This window comes from Mauremys mutica, chromosome 14, assembly GCF_020497125.1.
Source record: "Mauremys mutica isolate MM-2020 ecotype Southern chromosome 14, ASM2049712v1, whole genome shotgun sequence".
Classification (NCBI taxonomy): Eukaryota; Metazoa; Chordata; order Testudines; family Geoemydidae; genus Mauremys; species Mauremys mutica.
The window spans coordinates 33677597-33692841 of record NC_059085.1 but is presented as its reverse complement, the minus strand read 5'-3'; the positions used below and the strand labels follow the sequence as shown (position 1 = coordinate 33692841).

Here is a 15245-nt window from a genome sequence, read left to right as displayed (position 1 = left end):
GAGTTTCATGACCCCAGAGGGAGCTTCAGAAGGGACTGTGCCTCTGAGATGCAAAATCTTTCCAGGATCTGCAAAAAGCCCAGGCTGAATGCACAAGCTTCTCCATTCATTAGGATGCTACAGCATGCTCTTTTCTCCAGTGACCAGGGTGGTATGGCTACAACTCAGGGGAAACTAAGTGCTCCAATTGTGTCAGAGAGTATAAGGAAAGGAAGATTTTATATGCTCCTTCAGTCCTTATGCATTTGCAAAAAGGCCTGGCACAATATAGCTTGTCTTGAGAAGATTATTTCAGAGTAATAAAAATGCAGCTTTCCATCCTTAGCTTTTTGATGTAGGATGTAGTCATATTAACCCATTATTTATGTAGGTGGCTGTTCCGGCCCCTTCGATTTCTTTAAGAAAGGTGTTCTGTTAAAATCACAATATGGTCATTGTGACGATGTGTTGTTATTATTCATTATTATTATTATTATTATTATGGCTATGCTGCAACATTTGGGATTATTTTATGTTAACCAGCATTTTGCCAGGTGACAACAATTTTTTATACACAGTGTGCTTCAAGAAAATTGTTTCCCTCCACATTTTTAGAGGGCCTGTAGAGTTGTTCATGTTCTGCCCTTGGAGTTTTAATAGCTATTTGATTCTTTTATAATCTCGCCTTGAAAAGACAAGAAAATAATCAGAAAACCAAACTTGAAAATGTTCTAGAAATATGAAGTCAGTAGACCAGCATGTATCACTATGCTATAAAATGTAGAACTAGTTCTTCTTTGTTCAGAAATGGGTCTAATTCATAGGGCTTTTGTGCTAGCAAAGGAATGCTTTGATGAAGTGTCACTCAAGGAAAACTTCTAGACATCAGCATACAATGGGGGAATTCTCTGATTTTTTTCTAGGATATATGCAAATCACTCTGGTGTCATAAAGTAGGTCATAGATGTGAGACCAAGTTCATGCCAGCAGCGGAAGGGACAGCTTGTGGCATAAGTATGGTAAGTTACTTAATTAGTGGAGCTACAGTGTTCTAACTTATATTAGAATACAGTGGACCAAGGGCCTGATCCAACTCTCATTTAAGTCATTGGAAAAAAAATAGAATGCTTTTAATAGGAGTTAGAGCAAGGCTGCAAATTCAGGTCTGGCAGAAGCAGCATATATTTTACTGTATCTGCTTATGCCAGGAATAAATTTGGCCCATAGTCTATAGATGTATTATCTTTATTGATCAGCCTATTGGAAGGAGTCTGAGGATATGTTCATTTGCTTTACCATGACACTGTAATTGCAAGTATGAGAGATAATAATAATCGTTGCTATTGGTGCGTGTGATTCAATAATTACTAAAAAAAACAGGAGTACTTGTGGCACCTTAAAGACTAAACCTGTCAATAATTACTGATATTTTATTTTACTGTAACATGTAATTTGTATTAGATATTGTAATTTTCAAGAGCCTGATTTGTTTCCTTGCTATATTTGAATATTTTTCTTCATTTTCCCCTTTCTCTTATTGCAATAATAGTAAATTAATAGCTAGAGGGGAAAATGGCCTCTAATTTTTATATGCCCAGCTCTGAATGTCCGGGGCTGATTTAGAGGTGCTCAACACCAACAGCAGCTGTTAACATCAGCTGGAATTTTTGGTACTCGTCACTTCTGAAAATCAGACATAGAGTATCTGAAGTTGGCCATCCAAAATTGAAGCACTCAGTATTAGAGACCACTTTTTAAAATGTGGTCCTCAGTCATTTCAACGCTAGACTCAAAGCTAGACAAGTGCTAGAGCTTTCTTTGTACATGTCATCTTATTTATCTTGTTACTACCCAGGGCCCCAATTCTGCTAACACTTCTGTGAGCCATCCCATTGAATTCAATGGGACTGCTAATTTCTATAGAGTTAAATGAATGCTTAAGTGATGGCAGGATTGGCACCTGGGTCTTTTCTTCTCAGCAGCCTACTAGGTAGCACCAGCTGTGATGGGACATTTGTTGACATTCTTTTGACAGTGGTGTCGAAGAGGCCAATGTGTCAGATATGGAGATCATGGACCCAAGCCTGTTAATGGCCAGTGGGCTGCGTGGTCCGAGTGGTCCAAGTGTTCTCGGACCTGTGGAGGTGGAGTCACCTATCAAGAGAGACACTGCAATAACCCAAAGTAAGACACTGATGTGGAAAGGTATTGTTTTTATAACCATTATTTCTGAGGTAACAAAAAAGGGGAAAGAGTAGATTTTGTCGCAAATTCACATGGGGGTAACTGCTTCTGAGCCTCTCAGAAAGCTCCACAGTACACTGTGAGTAGTCAGTTACAAATCATTGGGATGGAGAGCTCTGAAAGAGGGAGGATATTCCGATATCAGGAACGAAGGGCCTGTCTAAAGCCCACTGACATAAGTGAATAGACACCCATTGACATCAGTGGGTTTTTGATCAGGCCTGACTTAGTTTTAAATAGAACTGGTTGAAACATAGCAAAATATTTAGAATAAAAAAGGGACAACATTTTGGCAAAAAAAAATCCAATGTTTTGACCAGCTGTATTTTTAAAGTAGCTCTAATGTCTATTTTAATCTATACATTTTACTGTAATATGTGTGTGTGTGTGTGTATATATATATATATATATATATATATATATAGCGTACATGCTCCCACACTGCCTTCGCAACTTTCACTAATGTGTACCTTAATTGGCATTTCTGTCCAAAAGGCAAAGATTACATTGGCCTATAGACAGGGGCGGCTCTAGGATTTCCGCCACCCCAAGCAGGGTGGCACGCTGCGGGGGGCACTCTGCCGGTCGCCGGTCCCGCGGCGCCGGTGGACCTCTCGCAGGCACGCCTGCGGATGCTCCACCGGCGCCGCAGGACCAGCGGACCTTCCGCAGGCACGTCTGCGGGAAGTCCACCGGCGCCGCAGGACCAGCGGACCTTCCGCAGGCGTGCCTGTGGGAGGTCTGCCGGAGCCGCCTGCCGCCCTCCCGCGGGACGCCGCCCCAAGCGTGTGCTTGGCGCACTGGGGTCTGGAGCCGGCCCTGCCTATAGATTGAAAAAACCCTCTCATTGCTTAGAATTACCATTTCAGATGAGTGATGAAGTGCTATCGATCCAGCATCTTTTCCAAGTATTCAATTCAGTTTAGCTTGCAGGAAAAAAAAGGTTCACTGGTTTATTCTGGACATATCTCTAGACAGGCATAGACACACATGCTCTCCATCATAGCCAATAAAATGATTATTTATAGCCAATAAAAAGACGAAAATATGACAGATTTTATATGAAATGGTAAAGTAGCATACACACCTACTATATAACGTTATAGTAGCACACTTCACATTTTATATTATGGGAACATGTGGGTTAGTTATAACAGTCTCTGTTGCCCTTCAATTAATGGAACTAATCCTTAAAAATCTATGGCAGGGCACTTGCTTAACATTTTCTGTTGTGTCTCAGTGTTATTGGATAGACACAGGATTCATGGTATATATGAATTCACAGCTGTCTCTAGACGTGCACAAATGGGTTCTCAATGGAGAATCACAGATACATTTGAATTTTTTTTTAGATTGGTCCATTTGTGTCAAAATTTAATGCAGGTAGATAGATTTTAGTTTTTATGCTGATGTTTCCATGGGATCTATGTATATACTGTACTATCTATCTACTTAGTTCTCTTTTCTCAAGTTCTTATATGGCTATCTTGGCACAGCACGGAATACAGAAGGGGTACCTCTACTAATTGAAATGTTTCAACTAGCTTGAGTACTTTGACTTACATTTCAGCCAGTGTTATAAGTAAACCATTCCAACAGGAACAGTGTGTGACTGCAGTATATTGTATTGAAACCATCAGTAAGAAATGTGTGTTACGGATTCTGGTATGAACACATGTTATGTTCAATGCCAGTACTTGATCTTGTCTCTGCCTACTCTAATTACATTATGCTAGTGATAATTCACTTAGAGCCAAGAGGAGTAACTATAAATCTCTATCAGAATTAGACTTATGAAACCCCAACACTATAAAAAACACTGTCTACAGAACATCCTGTTCCAGGATGAACAAATACACATATAGATGTATTTCACATCCCTGACCAATAGTGCTTTTAAAATAAAGGTGAATGCATTGGAAAGTAGTCATTAGCTAGTTAAAATGTGGAAACACAGTAAAAAAATTATGACACATTCACTGTATTCTGTGCATGTGCACATGCACAAAATCCGAATGATTCAGACTTAAATCTTCAAAATTCCTAAAATTCATTTCTGTTTCCCAAATCCAAACTGCATGTGGAAAATTAAATTTGTTCCTCCCACTTTGATTTTTCAAAGGTTTTGGATGACACCAAGGCATTCGGCTAATTTAGCCGTAACTGTTGGTGAAATTCAGTCTTCAGCATCATGAGTATGCCCCACTGAAAATTCATTTCAGCCCTCAAAATAAGGCTTCTAAATACATGGCCTGATTTTGAAAAGCATTGAGTTTCCAGTGACTTCAGTAGGAACTACTGCATGTTCAGTGAGTTTAAAGATCAGATCACTTATTTGGAGCTTAAATATGAAGTGAATTTAGATTCCTGGTTTTTCAAAATCTTGTCCTGTTTGTGTGCGCACGTCTGTGTGTGAGTATGAGTCTCTTCCTGTAAATAATACCCAACCAATTCAATTTCCTTTTTGTGGACACTTGTAACACAGTCACTGTGGTCCTGCCCTAGAGTCTTTTGAAACATAGTCTGAATGACTGTCTGAGTTAAGCATGAATTTACACTACCAAACACCTACTGAGGTCAGCTATAGTACATTGAGAGCTATGCAGATTTGCTAAACTCATTACATTTTTATAAATTGCCACAGCATAATTTCAGGGATCTGGTTTTCATACATCACAACATTTTACAATTAAGATAGTTTCCCAAGAAATAAATTACATCATTTAATAGTTCAGCTGGTCTCTTTAGTCTAAATAGTGCCCAAGAGATTTAAGTTAATACCTGAATCATATTGGTGGGATTGCATCCTACCTGCTTCATAATTGTGCGCTGGTCGCTAAAATATTAGAATACAGTTTTAGGCAGGTGCATAATAAAAAGACTAAAATAATAATTATTTATTAACTAAAACAACTTTTTATTCTTTTGTATTCAGTTATTTTAAGAATGATCACAAGCACTGAAAAGTTAAAGTAATAATGCAGTTTGAAACAGTAACTAATGAAATTTTATAAGGACCGTGAAAGAATTCTGTAGACCATTGACTTCATATAGGAGAAAAGGCACTTTAGCATTGTAATACTATTAATAGCATTTGGGCCTATGCTGAAGTGTGCACATCTAGATGTAAACTATTCCAAAATTTGAAGGAGTTTGGAGCCAGCACTTCATGGTCTAGTTACCATTATTAACTGTTCAGCATTGAATACCATCTCTGGAAAGAGCTGTGTACAGATCATTGCAGTGTATTGTTTGTATTCCATCTGTCAGCTTCAAGTGAATAGTCATCCCAGATCTTTTAATTGTTGTCACATCTGCTCCAACAAGGTATTGACTACATGTCTATTTGGTTGGTTTTTTTGCAGAAGATGTGACTTCATAGTCAATCATTTAGCTATTACTATAATGATGGAATGTGCATATGGTAACACGTATATATACCAGTAGGGCTGCTTAAAATTGTTTTGGAGTAGAGGCATTGGCTTTGCTATGGATATCGCAGATGGGCAAATTCATTTAAGTCAGACTAATAGTATTTTTGTGCTTGGACTCTTTGAGATGGTTTATAAATTAGTCTTTGGAGTCTATTCTCTGCAGCCCCTACTTCAAAACTCCTTGGGTGTTTTGGTATCCCATTTGTTCTTCCATTGTCTGAATCCAGAAAACACCTAGACATGTGAGAAACTTTACTCCTATGTGTGAAGTTATGAATCTGTGTGTGGATCAGGGCCTTCAATTGTAAGCTCTTCGGAACAGAGACTGTGCACTCCTATTTATATTGTGAGGTGTGTACCACACTATTTGGTTCTGCTAAATAAACAAAAACAACAACAATAATATCATTTGATCAGTACATTGAAATGTACATGGATATCTCTGTGCTTAGCCTCTCCCTGTCCATAGGACAACAGAGCCAGCCTTCTTTTTTATAAAGATTATCCCTTTCACATAGTAACAGCTCAGGGTTAGATTGTAGTGAGCCCTTACTTAGCACCCAAGTTCTCTTGGACAGCCCATGTAAGGGCTTCCCAGAGGTGAGGTTAGTTTATCCCCTCTGAGAATGACTCATTGATAAGTGGCAGAGACAGGTGAGGAGTAAGTAGAAACCTACCCATACCCTGCCTCCCACTTACTCGCTGACCAGCAGTTTGGCAGAGAGTGGAGTGTACCGCCCCATTTAAAGGTCTGTAGCACAAATGGAAAACTCGACTGCTTCTCTCGTGCTCCTCTAGGTTGGTGGAGCTTTTTACCATCCTCAAATGCAGAGCTGGGGCTAAAAGCCACAATCTAACCCTAAATTATTCTGTTATTTTGCTTGTTTGGTGACTTTAACTTGAGCAGGGACGTGCTTCCTTTCACTCACTTACATATAGAGAGTCTTGTTCCCTAGGCCAGAGGAACTAAAATAAATCATACATACTGTAAAGGAAAGACATCTGAACAGAAATGAGTATGGGCCCAACAACTTTTCCTACTTTATTCAGCCAAAACTGCCATCTATTACACTCAGTCAACATATATACTCTCTGAGCTGAAGAATAGTTTTGGCTGAACTGAACAGCTGCCAATCAGGATGGGAAACATGCCTTAGTTCACTATAGGCCCAGTGTTAAGATGGCTAGTAATGATTCTAGTCCATCCCTGGGTGAGGTCAGTGCAAGATTGTTCCCTAGAGCACATTTCCCTAGTGCTCTGCCCAGTTTTAAATGGGCTAACAGATGGATTTCCACCATTTCCTTTCCTTTGAGAGACTGTTCTGTAGTCCAGTATTCACTAAAGACTTCTGAAAAAGCCAGCTATTGTATTGTATTGTATTGTATTGCCTTCAAAGCAGTATGCTGATTCAAGACATGAAAACAGACTCCAGCTTGTTTTACAAATGTATGAGGATTAGAATGTGGGAATAAGCAAATAGTATAAAATATAATTGCAAAATGCACCTGGAATCTCTTATCCATACTTTACCTAGTTGTCCCCTCAGCATCACTCCACAATTGATTCAACAGGAAAGTTTGTTAACATAAGTTACAAGATATACTGGACGTTTATAATACAGTGTGTAGGGATTTAAACAAACTACTCCCATTATCTTAGTTAGGAACTGTGCAAATACTGCACCAGGTACATTATTCTGAAAGTGTTTCCCTTGATGTTTGTGTAACATAGCCAAGCCAGTCACTAAAAGACCATAACATGCATTCCAAGTGTATATTTTCCCTAACCTCAAACCATCATTAGACAAATGTATGCAGGTGCAGAATTGGAACAAAAGCTCTACTTACATCTGTTTCACTAGAAGCAAGGCTAAGTGGAATAATACAAAATACTTGACAATGGTGAGGCTGCTGGTTTGCTGAGAACACAGCTTATCATACTGACCAATACCGTCAGATTGTTTCTTTGTATGCCCCTGTCCATCTGTCTATTACCATCTATTTCCTCTTGTATTACATTTAGACTGTAAGCTCTTTAGGGTAGGGACTGTTTTTTTGTTCTGTGTTTGTACAGCACCTAGCACAATGGGGTTCTGGTCCATGCCTGGGGCTCCCAGGTATTATGAAAATATAAATAATGCTGACAACAATAATAAAATCATATTGTTTCGGGCACAGTGGTCTATTGGAACACTGCAAAATTGTACATTGAATCCATAACATCAGTAGATTTCTATGTAGATCTGCAAGGAATAGAGAGGAGAATGAATACAGTAATCAACTGCTCAGCTCTCACAGGCATTCTGAAAAAAAGTAAAGCTAACATTTTTAATTTGTTTATATTTATATACACCCAACTAGCAGTTAAATCTGCTTATATAATTAATATATGAATACTAGCAAACTAATGATATAGTTTATCTTCATACTAGTCCAAATTTAGGAAAGCATCACTATTCAGAAGAGTATTCAAGTGCACAATTAAAGTCCATTGAAGTCAGTGTGCCTTAAACATGTGTGTAAAGTTAAACATGTACATAAGTGCTTTCCTACATCAGAACAACTGTGCACAATCGAGTTGAGCTGCTGGATAACTATTTAAAGGAACATATCTACATATCACAGTTTTAACAATATCACAATGCAATTGTTCATTCAGTGTATGTTTATTAGTTTTATGTTATCTGTTAATTTTTCCTTTATTAAGAATTATTATGGTAAATAATTATTGTTACATACATGAGAATTCCTGGATCACAGTAAACTGAAAACTGGCATATAGCAAGTCAGTACATTGATATTGTTTAGTTCTGCAGGTCAGTAATTCTGAGATCTGTAATTGTGTTGACAAATCAGATCATACATGCAAATAAAAACACCCTGACTGGCAAGAGTTTAATTCAGTGAAAACATTATTTACTTCTAGATGGGCACATGGTTAAATTGATATATAATGATCCAAGCAGATAGAGTTTGTTGACTACTTTGCTTGGTTTTGGTGATAATTAAAATTCATTGTATCTTGAGAGAAATCGTCACCTTTTGGGTCAATAAGTTGTGCTGTTTAGCTCAACAGAAGTCAATAGAATGGGGCTTCTTAATGAACTGTCACTGAATGTATTTAACAGGTATCAATCACATCCACTTTTGGTTTTGCAAAATATTCTTTTTTTCTTTCTTTGTAGGCCACAGTATGGTGGCAAGTTCTGTCAGGGCTCCAGTCGTATTTATCAGCTTTGCAATATTCAGCCATGTCCCCCCAATAGTCTGGATTTCCGTGCCCAGCAGTGTGCAGAATTTAACAGCAAGCCTTTCCGTGGATGGTACTACAGCTGGAAGCCCTATACTAAAGTTGAAGGTAATTTGGCCATGGTTCCGATTGACAAAATAATTTGCATGAGGCAGGCTACCTTGTTATAATTCAGTGATATTCTCTGGGCCAAATGCAGCTCCTCTGTGAGTGTGTGGAAATCCAGGGAGGCTTCTGTGGAGCTGCACATGCTTTCTAGCAGGGTTGAATTTGGTCTCTGGTGTAACATCACATGTAAGAGTCTGCGAAGTTGTCTTTCATTGTGAATTTAGCGCTCTATCCTCTGTTCTCTGACCATGCTGTCCCTCACTTTTGTTTTATATTGTTTTTTTTTGTTAAAACAAAACAAAAATAAAAAACCAAAGCAAACCCAAACAGCAAACCACCTTTTCCCACGAATTTCTCTATATGGGAACCACCAACTCCTACAATAACATGCCAGGATCTTCATTCATTTGGAATGTTCTCAGATTTCTAAATGTAACAGTAAATCAACCCTTTCGAGTTTCCTACTGGTATATTCTCATGAGAATTGTTGCTGGGGTTTTATAAGACTCATGGCTCAGTAAATATTCCTTCTCTGTTGCTCAACTTTAAGTTTATTTTTCCTGCATACGCCTCAATTTTGTAAACATCCGGTATCATTATTAGGATTTTATTGGGTAGTTAATAGCTACAAATACTTCCCCGTAGTTTCAAAGCACAGTGAATAATTGTGATTGCTATTTCTTAAATGAAAGTGGTGGGTATATGTCATATTGTGGCTGCTTTGTCTACAATTCACAGAAGTTGCCTTCAAAAACCTCGAGAGGGCATATTTTTACATACATACATATATATTTTTAAATATGCTTTTATTTGTGGTCTGTTTAAATATTCTTTAGAGGATAGTCAACATTAGCTGGGAATACAATGATTTAAGCCATCTTTATTTATACAGACATGTTATAAGTAGTTTGATTACTGGTTAGAAGCCTGCTTTCTGATATAATCATTGTGGGTGGGAGGAATGTGTAAAGCTAAAGAGGAGTGATCTAGTTGGCGTGGGTCTCAGAACTAGGTGGCAATGTTTATTGCATTAAATCACTCAGATGATGTATCTTATTTAATATTTACTATCATGGTGACACATTTATATTAAACAGATGGGCCAAGAGTTTCAAAAATAGGAGCCTACTTTTAGGCATTAAGGAAAAAATTTTCAAAAGCCCCAGAGGGATTTAGGAGCACAAGTACTGTTGAAAGTAAATAGGACGTACACACCTAAAGCCCCATATGTGCTTTTCAACATCTCCCCCTAAGTCTGTATTTAGACTTAAGTACATGGACTGATTTTCAAAACTGCTGAGCAGCGTTTACCTTCAATGGAAACTGCTGGGTATTGAAAATTAGAATACTTGGGGTATGTCTACACTGCAAAAAAACACCCACCTCAGCAAGTCTCAGCGCCTGGGTCTACAGACTCGGGTTCACATTACAGCACTAAAAATAGCAGAGCAGATGTTCCTGCTTGGGCTGGAGCTTGAGCTCTGAGACACCCCACCCCCGTCTGGGTTTCAGAGCCCAAGCAGGAATATCTAACACTCTATTTTTAACAACATAGCATGAGCCCTGTGAGCCTGAGTCTTGAGACCAGGGATCTGAGACTCACTGATGCGAGTGTTTTTTTGCAGTGTAGACCTACCCTTAGTTAGAAGCCTAAACATATATTTAGCAGTCTAACTTTAGGCTGCTGTTTTTTGAAATCTTGGCCATAGTGCTTAATTGATAGCACGTGACTCAATAATACTGTCCAGTCTATGAAAAGCAATCATTAGAATATAATTATTGAATTTTCCAATATAGAACCAATCAATTCCCTTGTAGGCATAATGTGTGATCTGTGTAGAAGAAGGACTTGATTGCCAGCTAACTGTGCGTAGGGATGGCCCTATATCAAATGGCACCCCAAGCAAGGAGTGTCTTTGGTGCCCCTCCTGCCCATTGAACTTTTGAATACCTTATTTTTTATTGCATTTGTAGCCCATTTCACAACTTTAATGCACAACTTGCATGCATGATTTATCCTTGTCATATAAGACAATACATTTGCATGCTAGGATCTGTAAATCTGTATTTATTCATGCCATACATAAGCAAATAAAAAAAATGTTTCCTCTAACCTTATAGAAACTTTCTAATTTTAAGCATAGCTGAAATGTACAAACATCAAGAAATTGAACTATACACCAATGTTGGATGGACCAGTATTAAATAGTGTTACAGTAGGTGACAGCTTTAGAATGTTAACCCTAGTCCTTTAGTTCAAAAGGTCTGTGTTATTCTGTTTCAGTTATTTTTCCATCAGATTTGCCCCTTGCTGCTAACTAGATTGCAACTGAACATTTCACTTCCTTTACTGAGCTCCTGAAGGCTTCTTTGTAGGCATCTTTTACTTTCTACAGGGGGAAACAGACAGCATTACGGAGAGCAAAAATCTATGTTCCGCAGTCTTAGAAAGTCATCAAACATTACGTGTTAAGCATGGCAAAAGTAGTAACAGTATTTCTTTTATTTTGTTTCATAGACAGATGTTTAATAGATATCTCTGGTGTCTCATTAAATATCTCCTTTATGAGTTACTACTTGCACTCTTCAAGTTTTAAAACACAACTACACTTTCACAATTACACAGTAAAACAAGGTTCACAATATCGCATCTGGGCTCTCACTTCACTTCAGTTAGTAATTATATCTCACTGACTAACTGGCTATTCCCTGCCCCATATATACCTATGAGGGGATGGCTGACAACATTCTAGGGGAATTCTGCACCACTGCGCATGCGCAGAATTCATGTCCCCCAGATATTTCTTTGCTTTCCCACAGAAAAATGACTTTCTGACAGGGAAGCAAAGGGAAGCTGCAAGAGCAGTCACACACCACTCTCTATCAGCACAGGTACAACATTTCAGGCACCCAGAGCAGCTGGCAGAGAGGTAAATCACCATGGGGCTGGGAACACCCCAGACAGGGGCTCCTACTCAGGGGCTGCTAGTCCCGGCTGGGCTGGAGGCAGGAGAGGATGGGACTTCCTCTTCCCCTGCAAGGAGTGGCTGGGGCCATGTCAGACCCACCCCCAGAAACCTTCCCCAGCTGCAGGACACTCAGCATCCACCCCTGCTAAGCCTCACCCAGTACATCCAGAACCCCCTAGACCTCCATACCTGAACCTCACCCCAGTGAAACTCAACCCCTGCATCTGGAGCCCCCTTGCACCTAGACCCCCCTGCCTCTGGACCATCCACCACTGAGCTCCCTGCACTCAACCCCCTGCCCTGATGCACCACCTCCTGCACCACCCTGAGCCCCCACATCCAGACCCCCACACTACTGACCACCAACTAGCTGCACCCAGACCCCCACCCCACCAAGCCCCTCTCCCCCACACCCAGACCCTCCACTGAGCCCCAACAACATTCACCTGGAACCCCCTGCAGAGTCCCATTGCCCCTGCACCTGGAACCTTCCAACGAGCTTCTGTGCATCCAGATCCCCCCCACACCTAGACCCCGCTGAGCTGCCTGCACCCAGATTGTCCCACACAGAATCCTCTCACCTCACGCCTGGATCCCCACACACTGAGCCGCTCCACACTTGGATCCTGCCTGGTTGAGCCTACCTGCCCCACACCTGGTGAACCCCTGGACATGGCCCCAGGGTGTTTCTGGGGCAGGCCCAGGCCTTGTGCTGTATTAGGGTTGGGTACAGCCTCACTGCTGAGTCCATGTCCTGGGGGAGGGGGTGCTGCAGGGTGATCTCCCACCTTCATGCAGCCAGTGGCCTGTGCTCCCCATTGCCATGCTGGAGCCTTTGAATTAATTTATTGACAAATAAAACTTGCAGAATTTTAAAATATTGTTTGCAGAATTTAAATTTTTTTGGTGCAGAATTTTTAATTTTTTGGCGCAGAATGCCCTCAGGAGTAGAGGTTTGAGGAAAATGTAGTTCTCAGAAAGCCTGGAAGGTTCCATGATATTCTACAAAGGTCCCAAAAATTCTAGAAGGTTAGTGAAAAATGAATCCAAATATGGAACACCTGAAACATGTTCCTTTAAACATTCTACTTTCCCTTTTGTAGCTAACAAAGCCCATTGTCCCACCCTCAAGCTCAGCACCCAGGTGCTCACATGGGTCACCTGCCCCTAAATCTGGCGCTGGCTGGGTGGATTGCTTTGGGGGGAAAATGTCTTTTGAATTGAAATGCCAGGCCGCAGTCCTAGCTTCCAAATAGGCTGATCATTTGTGCCAACTTACATGCTCTCCATTTTTAATTGAAAAGTTAAATGAAAATATTACAAATCCCCAGCCAATCTTTCGTAATAAAAAATGAAGCTTGAACTGTGGACAAGTGGCTCTGAAATTTGAAGCCACATCAGCAACAGAGGTTGGAGAGACTGAAGTAGAGCTAATGGAATTTACATGTTGTCATAATAGTATTAGATTTTAATTATGTGTCTATGTGGATTGCCAAATCCATGCGTTAATTTAAAGTAACAACATATAACCTATCATATTTGTCTGTTCTACCCATTCTGGGGTCCTAAAGACATGATAAACCACTCAAGCATGATCCTTATGGTTTCAATTGTCACCAAAACTACAGGGTGGAATTCAAGCATTATAGGTGTATAATAAACATTCCATTAAACCCTAATATGAGTTGGATCAATACAGTCACACAGGAAATTCTAGTAACCCATCATAGCTATACAATAACATTTCCTGACTGACCACGTCACATGCAGAGTTCATAAAATTTATGCATAGCTGCATAGCAGCTCCATGTCTATCACAATAGTACTTTGTACCTCATTGTGTAGAACATAAGAACATCCATACTAGGTCAGACCAATGATCCATCTAGCCCAGAATCCTGTCGTATGACAGCTGCCAATGCCAGGTGCTTCAAAGGGAATGAACAGAACAGGCAATCATCGAGTGATCCATCCCTGGTTGTCCACTCGCAGATTCTGGCAGTCAGAGGCTAGGCATACCCAGAGCATCAGATTGCATCTCTGACCATCTTGGCTAATAGCCATCCATGGCCCTATCCTCCATGAACTTATCTAATTCTTTTTTGAACCCCATTATAGGTTTACCCTTCACAACATCCCTTGGCAATGAATTCCACAGGTTGACTGTGCGTTGTGTGAAGAAGTACTTTCTTTTGTTTGTGTTAAACCTTCTGCCTATTAATTTCACAGGGTGACCCCTGGTTCATGTGTTATGTGAAGTATATAACACTTCCTTATTCTCTTTGTCCACACCATTCATGATTCTGCCATATCCCCCCTTAGTCTCCTCTTTTCCAAGCTGAAAAGTCCCAGCCTTTTTAATCTCTCCTTATATGGAGAAGCTGTTCCATACCCTTAATCATTTTTGTTCCTCTTCTCTGCACCTTTTCCAATTCTAATATAATCTTTTTTGAGATGGAGTGACCAGAACTGCATGCAGTATTCAAGGTGAGGTGTACCATTGATTTATATAGTGGCATTATGATATTTACTATCTTATTATCTATCCCTTTCTTAATCTACTTGTCTCTTCATGTTTTCAGAGGAAGATAGATGTAAATTGTACTGCACAGCTGAAGACTTTGACTTTTTCTTTGCAATGTCCAGCAAAGTGAAAGATGGAACCTTATGCTCCCAGAACAAATATGATGTTTGCATTGATGGAATTTGTGAAGTAAGATAAACTGAAGTTTCTTTCAGTAACAATGTCATTTTTAAGTGAACAATAGACTCCTTAATAGAAAATGCAGCTGTTACTTGAAATTCCCTTGTGTCTGAGTCCTTCACTTCTGCCTTTTGCTTTCAGCAAGTAGGGTGTGATCGTGGACTTGGTTCAAAAGCTGCTTTGGATGCCTGTGGCGTTTGTAAAGGAGATAATTCAACGTGCAAGTTCTTTAAAGGCCAGTACTTGATCCAGCACAAAGCTAATGGTAAGGAAAGCTATTCCACATGATTATCAGCACATTTCTCGGCTGGATCTCCATGTAGTATATATGACTCTTTGCTCATTAGGTCAGTGGCTCAAAGTCCAGATGTAAACTGAAACTCACGGGGAGAGTGAGAGGAGAGTTCATATCTCCGTTGTCCCTAGGCTACAATAAAACTATGACCATAAGTCTTCCTTAGTCAAATTGCAAGTATTTTATTGTTACTTAAGCCACTTTCCGCACTCACCTGTTTTTTTAAAGCAGTGGTGGGCAACCTGCGGCCTGTCAGGGTAAT

General features: G+C 39.9%; 1 protein-coding gene across 3 annotated transcripts in view; it reads left to right on the top strand.

Moving 5' to 3' along the window:
- The window catches only part of ADAMTS18 (ADAM metallopeptidase with thrombospondin type 1 motif 18), a 99551-nt gene that overhangs the window by 51705 nt on the left and 32601 nt on the right, over positions 1 to 15245 (top strand). For all 3 annotated transcript variants that reach the window (XM_044987846.1, XM_044987845.1, XM_044987847.1), the window contains 5 exons: positions 903 to 998; positions 2015 to 2163; positions 8843 to 9015; positions 14567 to 14697; positions 14830 to 14953. In XM_044987846.1, the coding sequence (XP_044843781.1) occupies positions 903 to 998; positions 2015 to 2163; positions 8843 to 9015; positions 14567 to 14697; positions 14830 to 14953 (673 nt within the window). The remainder of the gene's footprint in view (positions 1 to 902; positions 999 to 2014; positions 2164 to 8842; positions 9016 to 14566; positions 14698 to 14829; positions 14954 to 15245) is intronic.